A 19,324-nucleotide genomic window follows, 5' to 3' on the forward strand; every position below is an offset into this window, starting at 1 on the left:
TATACAGATAAGTACAATTTTATAGGGATACTACACTATAATCTTTTAAATTTTATTCTCAAAATATGTGTTGTGAACTTTACACACTAGTGAATACAGATCTACACTAATTTTACCTTGGATAAAATTTTAAAAGTAGAACTGCTGCCACAAATGGCAAACACATTATATATTTTAACATATACTGCCGAACTGCCTCCCAAGGTTACATCAACACATAATGCCGACAGTACTATTTCCCCCCAAACATTAGATAGCTGTTACGTTTTGCTAATCTTACCAGTCTGAAAGCAAAAAATGATCTCGCTTACAGTGTCTAATACTTAGATTGAAAATCTTACATTTCTATTTTTATGAACTGTCTACTGCATCCTTTGCCCAGTTTCCTACTTGCTATCTTGAAAAGTATTAGGTATTAATTACGTTTGCCTAAAGTTGATACTCTTCATAACTTACCTGCTGCAAACTGAGAATGAGGGTCTTTGCACACTGAATTTTGTCTATCTGCCTTGTTTTACTCATTGTTTCTTTGATGATATCTCCATAGTCATTATAATACTAGAAAAGAAATTTGTACAAATTAGAGCTTTATTTCTTAAAACTCCTGGACAATAAGACTAGTTTTATGTTAGTCATGTGAGTAGCATATATTACAAAATTCTTATTTGGCTAAAATTATGCGTTCAAACAGAGAAAAGAATGTTACTGAAACTTGAATTTCTAAGCATATTAATCCCTAACACCAATAAATTCTAAAATAGACAGTTGAGATCTAATCACCTTAAGCTCCAGACCGGTTTTAAGGAGGTGTGGAGTAAAACAATATAATCAGGCACTACACACTTTCAAAAGTAACAAAAAGGACATAAACAAAGTTCTTCTGCTCTTTGTGAACTACTAAGACAATGAATATAATCAGTTACTTTTATAACTATTTCATTGTTAACTGGCATGTTGATCGTGTGCCGTTTTCAACTTTGTTAATTTGGCTTATAGAAACTAACAGCCTGGGGCCCCTGGGTGGCTCAGTCATTAAGTGGCTGCCTTCAGCTTGAGTCATGATCCCAGGGTCCTGGGATCAAGCCCCGCATCAGGCTCCTTGCTCAACGGGAAGCCTGTTTGTCCCTCTCCCGCTGCTTGTGTTCCCTCTCTCGATGTCTCTCTCTCTCTGTCAAACAAAAAAAAAAAAAAAAAAGAAGAAGAAGAAGAAGAAGAAGAAGAAAAAAGAAACTAACAGCCTGTTACTACTTAAAAGAAAACTCACTGTGTCAACATTTATGTTGTCACAATATAATCTAAGACCTTGTTTCAAAATGAAAACATAACAACTCTCAGAGATAACAGGAAACCATGCCCTTAAGACTAATAAAATTGACTTTACAGGGGCGCTTGGGTGGCTCAGTGGGTTGAAGCCTCTGCCTTCAGCTCAGGTCATGATCTCAGGGTCCTGGGATCGAGCCCCGCATCGGGCTCTCTGCTCAGCAGGGAGCCTGCTTCCTCCTCTCTGTCTGCCTCTCTGACTACTTGTGGTTTCTGTCAAATAAATTTTTTTAAAAATTGACTTTATAATACGTAAGCCTAGAAAGTTTAAAACTCACAGAAACAACTTCACAAACCTTAGTTTTTTTCTTAAAAATCTAAAAATGGTAACGCCAAATAACTTAAGTCCCAGAGTAATTTATGATGGTGTTAGAGTTCTATCATGTGGCAAAATATTTCAAGAGAGAACTCATTAATTAGGTTTTTGACAAATTTATTACATATTTAGCTGGTGACAGCAAGGACTTAAAAAAGTTTATATTCATAATTAGTTTTTCTTTAATCCTTTCTCAAGTAAAATCTATCTTATCATATTTAGTTATATTTCATTAGTATAATTAGTAATATCTTTTCTACTACCATTTAAATATTAGAGAATCTCACAGATACTTATGAAGACTGTGAATAACACACAGTGAATCCAATCAGATTTTCAAAGCCTGAAGGAATCTTAGTTATCACAGTGGAACAGATGAAGAAAGGCAGGATACAACAGGTACTGAATTACTCAAGGTCAGGAGCTACATAGTAACCAAGCCAAAACTAAAGGCTAGGTCTCCTGAATCCTAGAACAATACCCTTTTTATGCTACATCAAGCAGAGGAGGAACACCATCCGATTGTCTTAAACTACACCACAAAGATAAAGACTAACAGTGATAGTTAACCCAAAACATTTCCAATATTTTAAATGAAGTGAACTCAGTAAACTCAAAATGTCCATTAATGGAAGACTAGAAAAACGAAGTAATATTACAAAAAATGTTAAAATTTTAAAAGAAATTTATTTTATGCTAGAAAAGTAATTTACTATTTAAAAAATCCAAAGGCAATCAGAAATAAAAGCCAGTGTTACATTCATTTTCTTTTAAGCATTATAAAAAATAAGTTGCTGTCCATTTTCCAACTTTACCTTCATATACTGCTTGAAGATATCTGCAGCAGTATTCATCTCCACCACAGTATATACAATTAGCTTACAAAACGCTGCAAGTAAATTTCTCCTCTTGTGCAGAGCTTCAATTTTACTGGCTTCATCCTCCTGCTGACCATCTGGGGAAAAAAGTTACAAACATTAAGCCATCTGTATTTTACTTCAGCCATATGTATTTTTTAATTCTTACTATAAAATACCTTTATTTTGGAGAATTTGAAAAATACAGTAAACACATTCAAATAAAATACCAATTATAATCACTCCTAATATCTCAGTGAATGACCAGTCCATTAATCCCAATACACAAAAGTTTTGCGAACTCAAAGAGTAAGCGTAAGGCTGCTTATTGAAAATGTAACAGGAACCAGTTGAGTGAGTCAGAGGAACTGATGTTTAGTGAAGTCAGGCTTAGCCTGCCTAAGGCAATCATCCACCTCCCTACTAGGATTGCTTGCCAATGAGATCTGCATCTTCAGTGTTCCTTTCCAAGGATGACCCCATCCCACCTGAGCCCCAACTCTCACTGACACATACTTACTTTATATATATTACATATACTCATGAAGTCTGACCTAGGAACTATTCTGTCTTTTTAAGATAACTTCTTATGTTTCTGCCCTGACCCATTATGTTAGATGCTGACATTCAGAGTTATCACGGAAATAGGCTTATTTCCAACTTTGTAGTCAAGGAAGCCGGACTATAGCTTCCAAGTACTGCCAAAAGACTACTACTGATTATTTGATATTGCAAACAAAATTGTGATGAAGCCTGTTATACAAAAAGCTATGTAAAGAATTTTCCTCTGAACAAACTTTACCAACAAAATTCCTTATTAAAAGAGACCTTATTCTGATTTACATTTCTTTGGTTAGCATTGAAGTTCAAATTTTTTGCACATTTATTAGCCATTTATGTTTCCTCCTTTGTGAACTGTAGGGGTATACCCTGTCAGGTCTTCAATATAAGGTTCCCAGTATCAGAAAAATAATTTGTAAAATAGGAATGTTCTTTAAAACAAATGTAATGTTTATTTTACCCTACCTCTGATAATCTTCAGTAACTGCTATTAAGTTAAAACCAAATTCTGAGACTAGGAATTTAAGATAGACCATAAGAAAAAATTTTATCGCAAGTGCAGATTCCAGAACCCCAAAGACATTTGCTTAGAAACCTAAAATATCTTGTTTACTCTTTCAGAAGATTACCCTGAACATACAAACTTTTTCTAATTGTCTCTGTGATTATAATGGATTTCTATACAATACTGTTACTAATCACTGTTCAGTACTACTCTCAGAAGAACACATATGTAGAGGTTCTCCCCTACAGACTAAATTATCCAGATATTAATTACCCAGTTTTTGAGCTCTGATTTTCATTTTCTTTTTCGCCTTTTTCTTTTAAGGTAGGGGTGTGTGTGTATGAGTGTGTGTTAATCTCTACAACCCAACATGGGGCTTTAACTCACGACCCTGAAATCGAGAGTTGCATGCTCTTCTGAATGAGCCAGTCAAGGCACTCTGGGGTTTTTTTCACTTCTCATCAAAAACTAGCCACCTTTTATCTTGTGGGGATTAAAGAGTGTTAGAAAAGTATCCAGCATACTGGGCCTTTCATGTATGTCAATTGCCTTTATTTTTCTGTGTTATCAGTGCCTCTAGAAGCATTCTCTTCCATTCTCTCTTTCTCACCTAATGTACATGGGCTAACAAATCAAATAAATAACCATGGGTCTACAACACCAGGGGTTAGATGAGAATGAAAACCAATGGAAACTCACCCTGCTGGTGGGAGAACAAAACAATACAACCACTCTGGAGAGTATTTTCACAACACGTGGTAGAATTAAGATGCACAAAGACTATATAATCTGGCAATTCCACTCTTAGGTATGCACTAGAAAAGCTTTTGCACATGTGCTCAAGCTGGTAAGTTTAAGGACATTTATTGTACACTATTTATATAATAGGGAAAAAGTGGAAAAAAGTTGGATAAAGTAGTCATGCCTGGGTGGCTCAGTTGGTTAAGCATCCAACCCTTGATTTCAGCTCAGGTCATTGTCTCACAGTCATGGAATCGAGCCCCACTGAGCCCAACGGGGCTCTGCACTCGGTGAAAAATCTTCTTCAGATTTTTCCACTTTCCTCCTTTGCCCCTCTCTGCTCATGCTCTAATATGAATAAATAAAATCTCTTTTAAAAAGGGTAAAGTGGGGCACCTAGGTGGCTCAGTCAATTAAGCATCTGCCTTTAGCTCAGGTCATGATCCCAGGGTACCTGGATCCAGCCCCACATCAGGCTCCCTGCTCAGCAGGAAGCCTGCTTCTCCCTCTCCCCTGCTTGTGCTCTCTTGCTTTCTGTCAAATACATAAAATCTTTTTATAAGAAAAAAGGATAAAGTAGGGTTAATTATTACATAATAATTCAGCAGTCAAGATGAATAAGCTAAACCATATGTCAACACTGACAAATTTCAAAAATGTTAATGCAAAAAAGCAAGATGCAAAATAAAATGTTCAACATAATACCATTTATATGGGAGCTAGCAACAGAAAATAAACTATATATTGTTAACAGATACATAAACTCCTGGTATAGTAAAATTAAAATGCAAAGGCATAACACCAATGCAGGATAGCAGTTATCCCTAGGGAAAAATAATAGGATTGGACAGGGATACAACTGAGGGTTTCATCTGTATCTATACTTTATTCCCCCTCTAAAAAAATTGCTAACAACAAAATTTGACAAATGCTGATGACAGATATGGACAAATATGTTATATTTTACATTTAAAAAAAAAACTGGAATATATTTCACTTTTAAATAGGGGGGAAAAAAACGTCCAAGAAGGTAAGACTGAGCATAATTTCAAGAAGCTCCTAGAAAATTCAGAAGTATTGGCGAGCTTATTCTCATTCTAGTTCTATGGTGTAAATGAAGCAGAGGCAGTCCCCCAACTAAAACAAAAGGATTATAAAAGAAAACTGGTTTTGTATCAATTTTTGGAAGGCAGCTAGGCTTTCCCAAGAAGTTTTAAAAACTCCTACTGGTCTTTTAGTATCCAATCCAGATGCTAGCTTATTTCAAGGTTTTGACTGCCAGACCAGTTAATAGGTCCTCTACATGACCACAACAATGTGGACATGCTTCTATTACTTATCAAACTGCATTATAATTATTTGTGTTCAGGTATTTTTTGCACTTGAATTTTGTTTTTTTAAAGATTTTATTTATTATTTATTTGACAGAGAAAGATCACAAGTAGGCAGAGAGGCAGGGAGAGAGAGGAGGAAGCAGGCTCCCTGCTGAGCAGAGAGCCTGATGCGGGACTTGATCCCAGGACCCTGAGATTATGACCTGAGCCGAAGGCAGCGGCTTAACCCACTGAGCCACCCAGGCGCCCTGCACTTGAATTTTTTTGAAGACTTTATCTACTTATTTAACAGACAAATATCACAAGCAGGAAGAGAAGGGGAAACAGGCTCCCTGCTGAGCAGAGAGTCCCATTCAGGGCTTGATCCCAGGACCCTGGGATCACGACCTGAGAAGAAGGCAGAGGCTTAACCCACTGAGCCACCCAGTAGCCCCTGCACTTGAATTCTTAAAAGGAACTGTCTCATTTTTTGATATCCACAACATCTACTTCCTGACCAACAAATGTCAAATAAATGTTAAAAATAAAAGTGTAACTAAACCATCAACTCCAAGTAAAAGGTAAAAAACTTTAAGTATATAAACTTTAGTACACAGACTTTTGACAACTGTTTTTGCTACTCTAGGTTTCTCAATTCTCTTCTGGCTAAATTTTAAATACTTAATAACAAGTTCTTATTGAAAATAAGCTACAAGTCATTTTTAAAATTATATGTATTTAGGGGCGCCTGGGTGGCTCAGGTCATGATCCCAGGGTCCTGGGATCGAGCCCCCCATTGGGCTCTCTGCTCCGCAGCGAAGCCTGCTTCCCTTCCTCTCCCTCTGCCTGCTTCTCTGCCTACTTGTGACCTCTGTCTGTCAAATAAATAATAAAATCTTAAAAAGAAATAATAAAAATAAAATTATATGTATTTAGAATCTGATTTGCAGTGGTACGTTAGTGTATGTATGGAGATTCACATATACTGATGTTATATTTTTTTAAAAGATTTTTTTTATCTACTTATTTGTCTGTTTACCAGAGAGAGTGAGCAGAAGCAGGGGGAGCAGCAGGCAGAGGGAGAAGCAGATGCCCTGCTGACAAGGAGCCCAATGTGGAACTCAATCCCAGGAACCTGGAATCATGACCTGAGCCAAAGGCAGATGCTTAATTGACTGAGCCACCCAGGTGTCCCTATAATGATGTTATATTGTCCTTCAAGTATAACTTCAAATTAAGACCAAACCCAGAAAGAAGCCACCCAACACTTTTTTCCAGGACCTCTTATTTAAGTAAGACATCTGTTGTATGTAATTAGGGAAGAAAGAGTAACTTACCACTAAGGAAGACTGGTGAGATTATTTTCCTGTGAACATTCTATACTGCCCCAGACATTTACAGAACAATTTCAGACATCTTCTAACACTAAGAAATTACAAAGTTTAATAACCCCCTCAAAATATGAAAACCTGTGTTACAGAAGTATACAACAAAAATGTCACTTAAAGAAATACTTTATTCTGCTCTAACTACCTGGAAACTGGTTATTACCAATAACTAAGGGGAAGAGGGAGTAAATTTTACTGAGTACCTATTTCATGCCCAGGCACTGCACAAGTCACTTTCCTCAATTAATTCAGACAGTTCTGTAAGGTAGCTACAAATCAGAAAAATAGGCTTGGGCTAGTGAGAAGCAAAGATCTGACTCCAAAGCCTATGCCCTTAGATATCACCATGTTTTTAGAATATTACAAAAATTAATATAAATGTGCTGGAACATGCACTTGTTTCATGTTTTCAGAATAAAATATCATATAGTATCGCAACACTTTACATCACTGTTACTTCAGTTGATGGTGGATGCAAAGACTTAACAAAAAGATGCCAAAAAAATTACCTGCACTGTTGTTATCATCATCCTGTTCAATGAAGACATGATCCAGAATGAAGCTGAGCAACTCAGATTGCAATGAAGAATCAGGGGTGTAAACTAATGGCTCTAACATGTCGCGCCCTCCTGACATAATTTGATGGCTGAAGATCATCAGAATATCACATAGAATAGTGAAGGCCTATTAAAAAAAAAGTACAGCATGCTATAATCCAAGGTTTCTCCCCAACTGCCACAAGTAACATATACTTAACACAGAAACAGAACCCAACTTCTAAGAAAAATCAGTGTATAGTATTTTCTTAAGTTTTTAGACCTGAGGAATAAAATTTCTGTAAAGATGATTTCTAGTATTTGCAATCATGCTTTACTAACTGCAAGGTAATTTCATTAAGTATTATTTTCAGCAACGTTAAGTGACTTATGTACAATACATTAACACTACCAAAACATGCAGTCAGGACTCAACTTCAGGTTTTCTGACTCGAAACCCCACTCTCCACTATATGACAATACCTCATGGTATACATCCCTAAATAGGGAATAACAGAGGACAAAAACATACCAAGGAGATCAACTATCTCCCAGAATAGAGATCACAAAGTCCTTGGTACTTTTTAAATGCTCTCATTCTCAATATGTGTAGTGATTAAGTAGGGGAAAAAAACACAATAAACTATGTGCCTGCTTAGGTACTCATCTGACAAATCCAATAATATCATAATAAACATAAAGCCAAAGTTGTATCTCAAGAAGCTTATAAAAAACTCTCCCAGGAGTTTTAAATGGATTCAAACATGGTAAAAGTATTCAGAAGAAAACTGGAAATTTTTAATTATCTGTTTGGGAATGGGTAACAAAAATAGAATTTAGCAGTCACAAAGTCAATAGCGAATTATATTAAAGGAATTACATTTAAGTTACTGCTAAGACAGGTAACACAGAGCACAAAGCCGATCTCAATAATGTTTTCACCTTCTTAGAACTAACCACATTTACTTCTTTTTCTTTTACTTTATGCTTTTACTTCTTTCAGTTTTTCCTCATTTTACTATGATAGTAGTCATTTACACCCATCAGGATATCTGAGTTTACAAAAACTTTCGCAACATACGTGGTAAGAAAAAAAGAGTGATAAGCATGGTGATATTGACTAAAAAAGTAAACTGGCAGGTCAAGTGAATTGACCAGGACAAGAATTTCTGGAAGCTCTTAGGAAGACTGACACACAAGGTATTTCATAACCAAATAATTAATTGCCAAGGACAGAAAAACAGATTAAATAGGAGGTCACATATGATAACCCATAAGAAATTATGTTAACACTTTAATAGGGAATATTACGCTCAATATCTTGGTGGCATATGAAAACAAAGAGGAATACTTCATGTTATTAATTTTGGATCAATGTATACCTCACTAAAATCTATCGTAAGAGTTTAATTCTAAATTGAATTTACTATATACGGAAATTTTTGTTCCTTTCATGTGAACTATACAGATGAAAATTAAATTTCCAAATCCTTTATTTCTACAATTCAAAACTACATACTTAACACTGGAGAATTTAGCAATGTAGTAATTATAGGAATATACTTCATACTTTTGCAAGAAAAATGTGGAAGTCAGTTACTGGATCTTGGCCATTTATTATCTTCTAATTTATTTATGCCCAAGCATACAGGTATGGGAGTGACAAATGGGAGTTGGAAGAAGAAAAATAAAATTAACAGCTGGATAATGAATGTGAATTTTTAACTATAAAACTCTAAATGTATTTTACTGAAATCAGTTTTGATACTTTAAAATAAAATAAAACACAGACAAGGGACACTCACAAAGGTTGAAGGACTTTACTAATTGCTTTATAGCTGGATGACCATATCTGAACTGCTTTCATAGTAGCTTTAAGAAGGACGGGACTGGAAGAGACTATGCTGAGTGAAATAAGTCAAGCAGAGAGAGTCAAGTATCATATGGTTTCACTTACTTGTGGAGCATAAGGAGTAACGCGGAGGACATTGGGAGATGGAACAGAGAAGTGAGTTGGGGGAAATTGGAGGGGGAGACGAACCATGAGAGACTATGGACTCTGAGAAACAAACTGAGGGTTTTGGAGGGGAGGGGGGCAGGGGGCTGGGTGATCCTGGTGGTGGGTATTATGGAGGGCACATACTGCATAGAGCATTGGGTGAGATGCATAAACTATGAATGCTGGAATACTGAAAAGAAATAAAATAAAATAGAAAGAAAAAGAAGTATACCCTAATTTAAAATGAGTAGTAACCCCAAAAATTAAAAAAAAAAAATAAACAGTCTCCAACATAACACAAACTGTTAAAAATAGCACTTCTGATGACGGGTGGGGCTCTCCCCCAATATGCAATGGTTAAACAGAATGAAATGGTCAAAAAAAAACCCTTGAAATCACCATAACCACTTTGACTGTATCACTATTAATATTTTTTATGATTATAAAAATGTCTTCTCCATAGAAGCATTTAAAAAGCAAATGTACAAAAAAGCTTAATCCTCTATTAGGGAATTAAAACTAAATAGGCTTTCAGTCCCAGGATTAGAATTGATATTACAGATGGGAAACCTACCTATGACAGCAGTTAACAATGTATTTCCACAATGAGAGCATATGAAGTAGGAAGGTAACACTTTGAAGGCAGGGCAATGATTAAAATGTTTATTTCAGACAAAGTCCACATAACACAAAAATAATATGCACAGTCAGGATGGGCAGGAATGTCCAATCTATCTGATAATATTCTCAGAGATGACAAAACCATGTGGACCCATTCCCCTCCCTGAGGCATACTTGCACTTGCTAAGTTCAAGAATAACTTATGTAATTTCATACATCTAATTTGTATATATGGGCCTGTTTACCAAGTCATAAATAATAACACAGAATAATTTCAATGAAGGTAATCTATAATACAATCTATAAACTCTATATGAAATTATTAATCTTTTTTTTTGACTATCATATACATGGACAGATATAAGACATTTCTGCTTTGCTCAACCTCAGTATTACTTAAATTTTTTGTATTCATTCAGATATTTATTAAGGGATGCTTACAAAAGATGGCTACCTATGGTAATTACTAACCTGTTCCTTAACAGTAGTATTCACGTTGGTCAGGTAATGCTGACATATCTGACAGAAAACCCTCATCTGTTTCTTTAAACGCAGCAAATCCTCCTTAAAAAATTTAACATGAATTTAAAAAATTAAGTTAAATTAAAAAACATTTAACATGAACAACTGTATAAAAACCTCATTTAGTACTTAACATACTTCAAATTACATAAAATATTATGATATATTTAACTATACTGACTCCACTTATACATTAAATTCTTTAGCATTTATAAGAAAGAAAAAAAACAAATTAGACCTTTTTTAAAAAAAACAACAACAAACTACAGGCTTAAAAATAACAGGTATATTACTGCATAATATCCAAAGTGGACTGGGTCCTTTAAAATGAGAAAACCTATATGACTGTATATGGCTATCTTTTAATGAATCTACTACCTCAGAATGCTTAGAGAGTAAAGATTAATGCTCCATCCTTGTTTTGTAATTTGAAGGATAGCCAACTGATGAACAGAAGAAATTAGTTAATAAAAAAGACAGCATCTTTCAGTTGTACTTTTTAAAGAGATGGGAAAAATCAGTTTTTTAGTATTACTCCAATTTAAACAAATTTTAACGTCTTGTAAACTTGTATTAAAATGATAAAATCTTTTCCTAAAAACAGGTTTAACTTGATTGATTTGGTAAAGAAAACTTAACCAAGCTTCAGAGTAATTTTGTATTTAGTATCATTCATTTTCACCCTTTCCCCTCTACTCAAAATATAATCTTTTCCCACTTTAGTTTTTATTTCAATGCTTTTGACTTAGATGAGCAACCAAATTTGGTTGTTGTTCCTGCTGTAAGCTTGATATTGAGTTAAATGAATTTCTTAGCTGTCTGACAAAAAATACACTAACAACAATACTGAATTGCTTTTTCAAGGGGAAAATACCCATTTCTTGCTCTTTAAAAGCTCACAGAAATTCTAAGCATTTAAAATTATTCTGTGATTTTACACAAAAGATACTTAGTATCAAGACAATCGTTTTTGAGGGAAAAAAAGCGATGAACAACGAATTCTCTATCTCCAAGATATTACATAGTACCTATAAAAATGTACCTGAATAATATTTACGGCTATATGTACAGCAAGTATAATCTTTTTAAGTTTCCAGTTTACAAATAAAAAAAGACAAGGGGCACCTAGGGTGGCTCAGTCAGTTACAGATAAAAAAGGCAATATTGTTTTGGTTCAATTACTAAACAAAGTGACTTAAAATGAATTTGGAGTATCAGTAGAAAGATCCTGCATATGAAAAACGTGATCCCAAAACAATACTGAGGCATAAGAAGATCTAGGAGCAGCTGGCTTGTTATCAATTTATATAATCCAATAGCTGTAAGCTTGTTTCGAAAGCTCTTGGTCATAATTTATAAAAATCTGTATTTCTATATGTTCTCAATACTTTTGAGAACATGAAAATATATAAATTATGCCACCTTAAAATGTGAAATTTTTTAAATTTAAAATCATACCTTGAAACATATTAATGTTCTTTCACTGAATATATATCAAACTATAAACATAACTTTCTAATGGTACACATGTCTAAACAGTAGTTTAGAAATAAGCAAGACTTTACCGAAATTGATCTCACTGAAAGTTTGCTGAAAACAGTTAATGATATTTAATATAATAAGAACTCCACTGGACTACCACAAACCTTTGTAGAGCTGCTTTCAGTTATCTTTGCAAGCTGCCAAAGGATTACATAGTGAGTACACTGCAGTGCATGAATAACTATCTGTAAAAAGAAGAGAATACAGTTAAAACTAAAAAGTCCCAAGTATTCATTCTCAAAGTTAAATACGTAACTTGAAAATAAATAAAAACCTGCTCAGGCATGTCTCCATTTTCAATTCCGGTTTTCAACAGTTTGTAATTACAAGCAAACAAATCCCACTTTGAAAGATCATGGGCACTGTAAAAAAGAATCAAGTTTTATTTAAAAGTTAAGCTTAATCACTTTTATTCTGGACTTGAATGTTAACAAAATGCTGTCGAAGTAAATACAGCAAACTTTGTAACATGCACCCAGAACAACAAAAAAATGTATTTTTTTTTTAAGTATGCTGGTTGACAGTCTATCAATTACTTCTCACTTCAAAACATGACTCTGTCACTACTCTTTATATATAAGCACAAGAAATCTAGCAGAACTGGGATGCCTGGGTGACTCAGCTGGTTAAGCATCTGCCTTCAGCTCAGGTCATGATCCCAGCATCCTAGGACAGAACCCTGCATCGGGCTCCCTGCTCAGCTTCTCCCTCTGCCTGCTGCTCCTCCTGCTTGTACTCTCTCTCTCTCTGACAAACAAATAAATAAAATCTTTCAAAAAAATATTTTAAAAAAAGAAATCTAGCAGAACTGATAACATTATAACACTAAAACATGCATGTTGGTTTTGAATTTGAAACAGTTTTAAGAAATCAGAACATTAAAATTCAACTTACTTATGAAAAGCAGTGATTCTCTTCAATGTTGACAATACCTGATATGCATCATCTTCATCAGGTTCTTCACCCTATGAATATCAATTATATATAACATTAAATCTTAATAACCACCAAGTGAAAAATCTTAGACTATCACATTGGTGATAACACCTTGAAAAGAAAGAAGAGCTTAATACCACAAATTAACTCTGTCATTCAATACCTAGATCTGCCCAAATTTAAAGCAATACGGCTGGAGTAATGAATCAACACAGTTATCATCACAGGTACATTACACCCAAGAGATAAACACTGAATGACATTCTCCCCTCTCTTTGGAAGTAATCTTGACCCAAACTATGAAGACATTTAGTCTTTCACAATAAAAAATGTATTAGGACTATAAAGAAAAAAACAGTAAAGGCTAAGCAAGAGATCACAAAAACAACACCTAAAAGACAAAACCTTAATGAAAGAAACATAGTGCCCAAGAAAGACATACCAGACCAGTAACAATTTGGATAAAACCTTCTGAATAAAGAGTAGATATGCATAGTCCTTCCTGGATATCAATTTTCCAATTGAGAGTAACTTAAGTTTTTGAAAAACTTACGAATCTTACTGCATGAAACTTGTAAATTTTTCTAAACACGACCAAATGTACTGAACCCCAAGTCTCAAAACATGCTTATTTCTAAACATGGTTTTTCTACATTAATAAATTTAATTAACCCACTGCTTGATTTTAAATTAACTTGTCCTAATCACAATCATATCTAGCCAAGAGTAGAGCCATCACATTTTTAAACTAAGAATGTGATCACTTTACATTAACTTATTTCCACAAACTACCAGTTAAGCAAACTTAGTAAAAGCATGGACTGTTACACAAAAAAGAAAGCTTAAGAAGCAACTATTAAAAAGAAAACTGAAAATTACATTGTCCATATGATTTTTACAACATTAATGACAAAACTGATGTGAAAAAGGCTAAATGTATTGAGAATTATGACTTTATTTTAATGCAAGTCACTTAAACTGTTAAGTACATACTTCTTTTTTATTATGTTCAGTTAGCCACTATACATCATTAGATTTGATATAGTATTCAATGATTCAGTAGTTGCATACAACACCCAGTGCTCATCACAACATGTGCCCTCCTTAATCAAAAAAGATAAAAGTAAGAAAACTGAAAGTGTATTTGAGTGCCACACTTTAACTTTCTTTGGAAATATTAACAGAACAGAACACAGGAAATGACAAAATCAACAGTGGCTCTAACAGCAATTTATCAAGGCTTAACAATATCAAAGATTATTACCTTTCCTTACTAACACTGCCAAAACAGTTAAGAAACAGCCTACTTTTTGAGGCTAGATAGCCACAGTCTAGCTCTCCTTTTCTGTTTCATTTACACTGTGCTGCCTAACAGCCTCTAGTTCTGCTAAACCCTGGTAACATCTGAAATCATTTCTTTAAAGTTAAAAAAGTGTAAGGGGTATTAGTTTTGCTTTTACCTTCTCCAAGTCACAGATTCTTACCACCTTCCCATTTTGGTGGAAGAGTAACAGTAGTATGATGAATCAAAGAACAGAGTATCTGAATATTTTTCAACATACTGCTAGGGACTATCACCAGGAATGGTGACTAATTCAGTTATTAAAGGGGAGGGACCCAACTGACAAAATACTTTTAATATATACCTCTTGCAGAAAATCTTCAAGAAGCCGGTTAAATTTATCTGCCAACTCATCTATCAATTGACTTCTTGAAATATCTACCCTGTTGAAGATTGTGAACTCTTCATTACAGAGTGCATGGTAAGTTTTAGAACATGCTTCCAAAACATCTGTATCTGTGTGCTTCTCTACAATATTCCGGATCTGTCGTAATAAGGCATCCAAATGCTGCAAAATCAAAGTTTTTTTTCATTAAAACTAAGGTACATATTAGAAAAAACTAAGGTACATATGATAGGCACAGAAAGCCTATACTCACTTGGTGTAAAGCTTCAAAAACAGTAACTCTACAAGTAGGGCATACATTTCAGTGTGTTTTCCTAGTCGTGGTAAGTAAATACACTGACCCAATCATACTTATTTCCTCAGCTTTAATGGGAACAATATTACCTACCCCATAGGGCTTTGGTAAGAATGTTAATACAAAGAATTTATATTCCTGGATATATTATGTAAGTATCTACATTCCTGGAACACAGTAAAAGTACTTACTGAATATTAACTGATTTCATTTTATAATTATTATCCACTTACCTATCCCCAATCTCCATAAATCTCTCAGATATAATCAAATAATGGCTAGGAATGAGGGCATGGGTATGGGTATGAATCAAAGGGAAGCCTCATTAATACCATTCTCTAAATCCAACTTATAAAAAACAAAGAAGATATATAAAATGTAGGTTTCCTTTAAAATTAGAAGTTTCAAAAACATAAAGAAACAATATGATGGGACAAACTAAACTAGTAGTTGTTCTTCAAGGTTGTTTTTATACAGAGAAAACATTGTACCTTTTCTAATCGTCCAGTGGTATATATTTCCAAATCAAAATATTGAGGCAACTGCAACAAGTTAGTCACCTTTTCTGCATCTATAGAATACTTTGAAATAAAAAAAAAAATAAATCATGTCAAAACATCACAATAATGTTAAGTAAACATCATGATAAAAATCGGTTTGACATTTCCCAAAAAAAAAAAAATCCATTAATTTCTTATGAATACTCTTCTATTATACAAACTTACCTTAGCTAATAACTGAGGAAGGGCCACAGCAAAAAGTTCAGTGATTTTTGTCCTGTCATCCAACTGGGTCTTCTTCTCCTTCGCTGTCAGCACCTAAAGCAACACAATGATACTTCTAAGTATTTATTAAACCTACTAACACCGTTAGGTGCTCAAGTTGAAGTTAAGACATACAAAATAAGTAATGAAACTATAGTTTAAATGAAGGACACTAAAATTTCTACTGTAAAACATGAAACCCAAAAGTAACAAAGAATAACTTGCACAGTATTTTTTAAAAGCCACCTAAAATAACAGCACCAAAAAACAAACAAACAAACAAACAAGAACAACAACAAAAAACCTCTAAATAGTTCTAGAGGCAAAATCAGTACCCAATTAAACTAACCAATGCTACCATTAGACAAATAAGGCAACAGTTAGGAACAGGAAAAGTTTAGGAGCTTATACAATAATGGGACTGAGTAGCATTTCAGCCTATTCTAAGCTGTAGGCCATGATGCATGGATTATGAACTCAACATGAATTCACTTAGGATAGCATGAATTCTATCATCAATTAGAAAAAGAAGGAAAAAAAAACAGAAAACAAAATAAAAAAGAATGTGTCACATACCATAAGTATTGTTTGAAGAACTTTTGTTTCAATTATACACAAACACACATATATATAGGTGTATACTATGTCACAAACCATGTATTTTTACGCCTCATAATCAAAAAGTTTCAAAGGTTGTGAAATTATTGGTCTACAATACAAATATATGTGAACTTTGTAGTGATGAATTAAAATATAATCCAAGGAAATAGAAATTTCTCCATTTTGATGAATAATTATGTTTTAACTCATTTTTATTAAAAGAAAAATCAAACCTATAAGTAAACCAAAATGCAAAAATGCACCATTCTAAAATGGTAAACTATATTAAATCTTGAGAGAAGTCAATCACTTTATCTTCTATAGTAACTAACAAAGTATCTCATGGAAGGAACTCAAAATTTCCCAAATTGTTAATGCTTTAAAATTTATGTCTAACATATACGTATGGGCAAAGATCATCTGAAAAATAAAATGTTAAGATTCAATAATTTGGCTTTACAGTTATATGCAAAAATTTTAAAAATCCTATCAAAAGGAGAAGTACACCTTAGAATAGTAAAACTATACCAACATACCCTTTTTCCTGTCCCTCTTCCCACAGGGGGATGACATTCAGCTGCTTGTCTAATGGTACAAAGCATTATTTCAATCAGAGCACTCTCTTGTCTATCTGTTAGTGCTGAAAAAAAATCAGAAAGAATTAACCTTTTTCTTTTTTTCCCTATATGTTATTTACAAGTATTACATAACAATCCTGCCTGTAACAGAATCTGACCTAATGTACTAAAGAAAATCCCATTACTGTATCACAGCTAGGATGAGAATTAAACTTTACTGAACAGTACAAATCTGTGTACCACTGGTCCACAATTTAACCAAAGAAAACATGAACAGAGATACCACAAAATTTTTTTTAACAACTCAGTACTGACAGCAACTACATTTTTCTTCATAATATTCATGTATATGAAAACAAAATTACTCATGTAGATTTTCAATTACTTTTTTTTAAAAGATTTATTTGAGAGAGAGAGGGAAAAAAAACACTCACGCAGGGGAAGAGTAGAGCGTAAGGGAAAGAATCTCAAGCAGACTCCATACACAGCCCGAGGCCCAATCTAAGGACCCTGAGAAAGTCATATGCCCAACCGACTTAACCACCCAGGTTAAGTTAACCACCAGTTTAAGTTAACCACCCCTCCATTACTTTTTAGTGTATGTGCTGCCAAAGCAAGCACTCTCAATTACTTTTTAATATTAAAGAGAAACAAATGGAGTAAGTAAACTCTATTTTTAAAACTGACTAGGTAACAAAACACCATAATTAAACATCCATTTACCTTCTTCTCCACTCAGCGGCTCCTCCAGCAACAAGCTATTCATACATTCCCAGTCTTTCAGTAGCTCGGTAGCACAGTCCCACATGCTATCCACAAGGTATGCCGCATGCTCATGTAACTAAAATTTAAAAAGACCAATGAGCTCTTAAGACAAACAGCATACTAGCCTCAACTCAAAAGAATGGAAGCTTTGCTGGCACCATGTACAAACTCAAACAGTAATCTGGTTTTTTAGGTCAAATGGAAAAAAGAACAAAGAAGAAAGTGCCTTAGCTTGCTGAATATAAGTAAACTCACAATAATTATTATGGATAGTTAACAAGAAAATTAATTCTGAAAAAATTATATGCATGTATATTTAGCACCTATTTGGACTCAATACTATATGAGTTATCCACACTCAGTTATAAAACATATTGTTAATTTAATTTAATGGTAGTAATTACGGTTACTTAAACATTTTTTAAAAATTTACTTATCAATTCAATATATAAGCATATTATTTCTCTTCATTTTGTGAAGACTAAAAGGCCCTACAGATTCCCAACTTGTTTCCAGGGACTATCATTATAATGATACCAAAACCTATCAAAGACATTACCAATAAAAAAAATATGGAGGCCAACATCTAACATGAACAAAGAGGGAGTATCCTCAAAAACTCAGCAAAGTGAAACCAGCAATATATAGAAAGGGTAACAGATCATGACTAAGTAGGTTTTATCCTAGGAATTCAAGGTTGGTTCAACAGTAAAAAAACTAGTCAACATTATTCAAATATTAACATAATGAAGGATAAAATATTCATCTCAATAAAATAATCATCTCAGAACAAGCACTGGACAGAATTCAACATCATTCATGATAAAACTCAACAAAAGGGATAAAAGAAAACATTCTCAAAATAAATAACTACACCATGTTATTTTCATGGTCACATGAAAATGGTCACATTTAGTTATAGGTCACATGGCTCACCATGTGACCTATAACTAAATAACAATGTAGAAATACTGAATGCTTTACCCCTAAGATCAGGAACAATCAAAAGATGTCCACTCTCACCACTTCTATTCAACATTCTACTGGATGTCTTAATCAGTTCAATAAGGCCAGGGGAAAATGGCATAAATACAGGAAAGGAAGAAGTAAACTGAACATTATTTGCATTATTATAGATAATCCCAAGGAATCTATTAAAACCTTACTAAAATAAGTGAATTTAGGAAAGATACAGATGCAAAAGCCAACTATATTTCTATATACAGAAAAAATTTTTAAATTTAATTAAAAGACCCTAAAACTGCCTGAGTAATACATAACATGAACACGAAAAATGTATGTTGGATCCTCTCAAATTCTGGTTAACAGGCAAATTTTCAATCTGAGGGAAACCTAGAAGAGCTGAGGTTAAATGTAAATCCCTACCTTCAACAAAAGTTAAAAAAGCAGGTACCAAATACTGAGAACGAAGCGCAAGGTCTATATTAACAGTTTTGCATGAAAAATGAAGAGTTTT

General features: G+C 33.9%; 1 protein-coding gene across 6 annotated transcripts in view; it reads right to left on the bottom strand.

Annotated features, from left to right (window-relative positions):
- STAG2 (stromal antigen 2) overlaps nucleotides 1-19,324 on the bottom strand; it is a 141,215-nt gene that overhangs the window by 21,792 nt on the left and 100,099 nt on the right. For all 6 annotated transcript variants that reach the window (XM_004762025.2, XM_004762026.3, XM_004762024.3 and 3 more), the window contains 12 exons: nucleotides 17,806-17,923; nucleotides 17,041-17,144; nucleotides 15,866-15,958; nucleotides 15,632-15,721; nucleotides 14,804-15,007; nucleotides 13,116-13,186; nucleotides 12,496-12,583; nucleotides 12,326-12,406; nucleotides 10,629-10,721; nucleotides 7,511-7,685; nucleotides 2,452-2,591; nucleotides 457-558 (listed from right to left, as the gene is read on the bottom strand). In XM_004762025.2, the coding sequence (XP_004762082.1) occupies nucleotides 457-558; nucleotides 2,452-2,591; nucleotides 7,511-7,685; nucleotides 10,629-10,721; nucleotides 12,326-12,406; nucleotides 12,496-12,583; nucleotides 13,116-13,186; nucleotides 14,804-15,007; nucleotides 15,632-15,721; nucleotides 15,866-15,958; nucleotides 17,041-17,144; nucleotides 17,806-17,923 (1,359 nt within the window). The remainder of the gene's footprint in view (nucleotides 1-456; nucleotides 559-2,451; nucleotides 2,592-7,510; nucleotides 7,686-10,628; nucleotides 10,722-12,325; nucleotides 12,407-12,495; nucleotides 12,584-13,115; nucleotides 13,187-14,803; nucleotides 15,008-15,631; nucleotides 15,722-15,865; nucleotides 15,959-17,040; nucleotides 17,145-17,805; nucleotides 17,924-19,324) is intronic.

The sequence above is a fragment of the Mustela putorius genome, unplaced genomic scaffold, assembly GCF_011764305.1.
Source record: "Mustela putorius furo isolate JIRA1106 unplaced genomic scaffold, ASM1176430v1.1 tig00003901_pilon_pilon_pilon, whole genome shotgun sequence".
In the NCBI taxonomy this organism is placed as follows: Eukaryota; Metazoa; Chordata; class Mammalia; order Carnivora; family Mustelidae; genus Mustela; species Mustela putorius.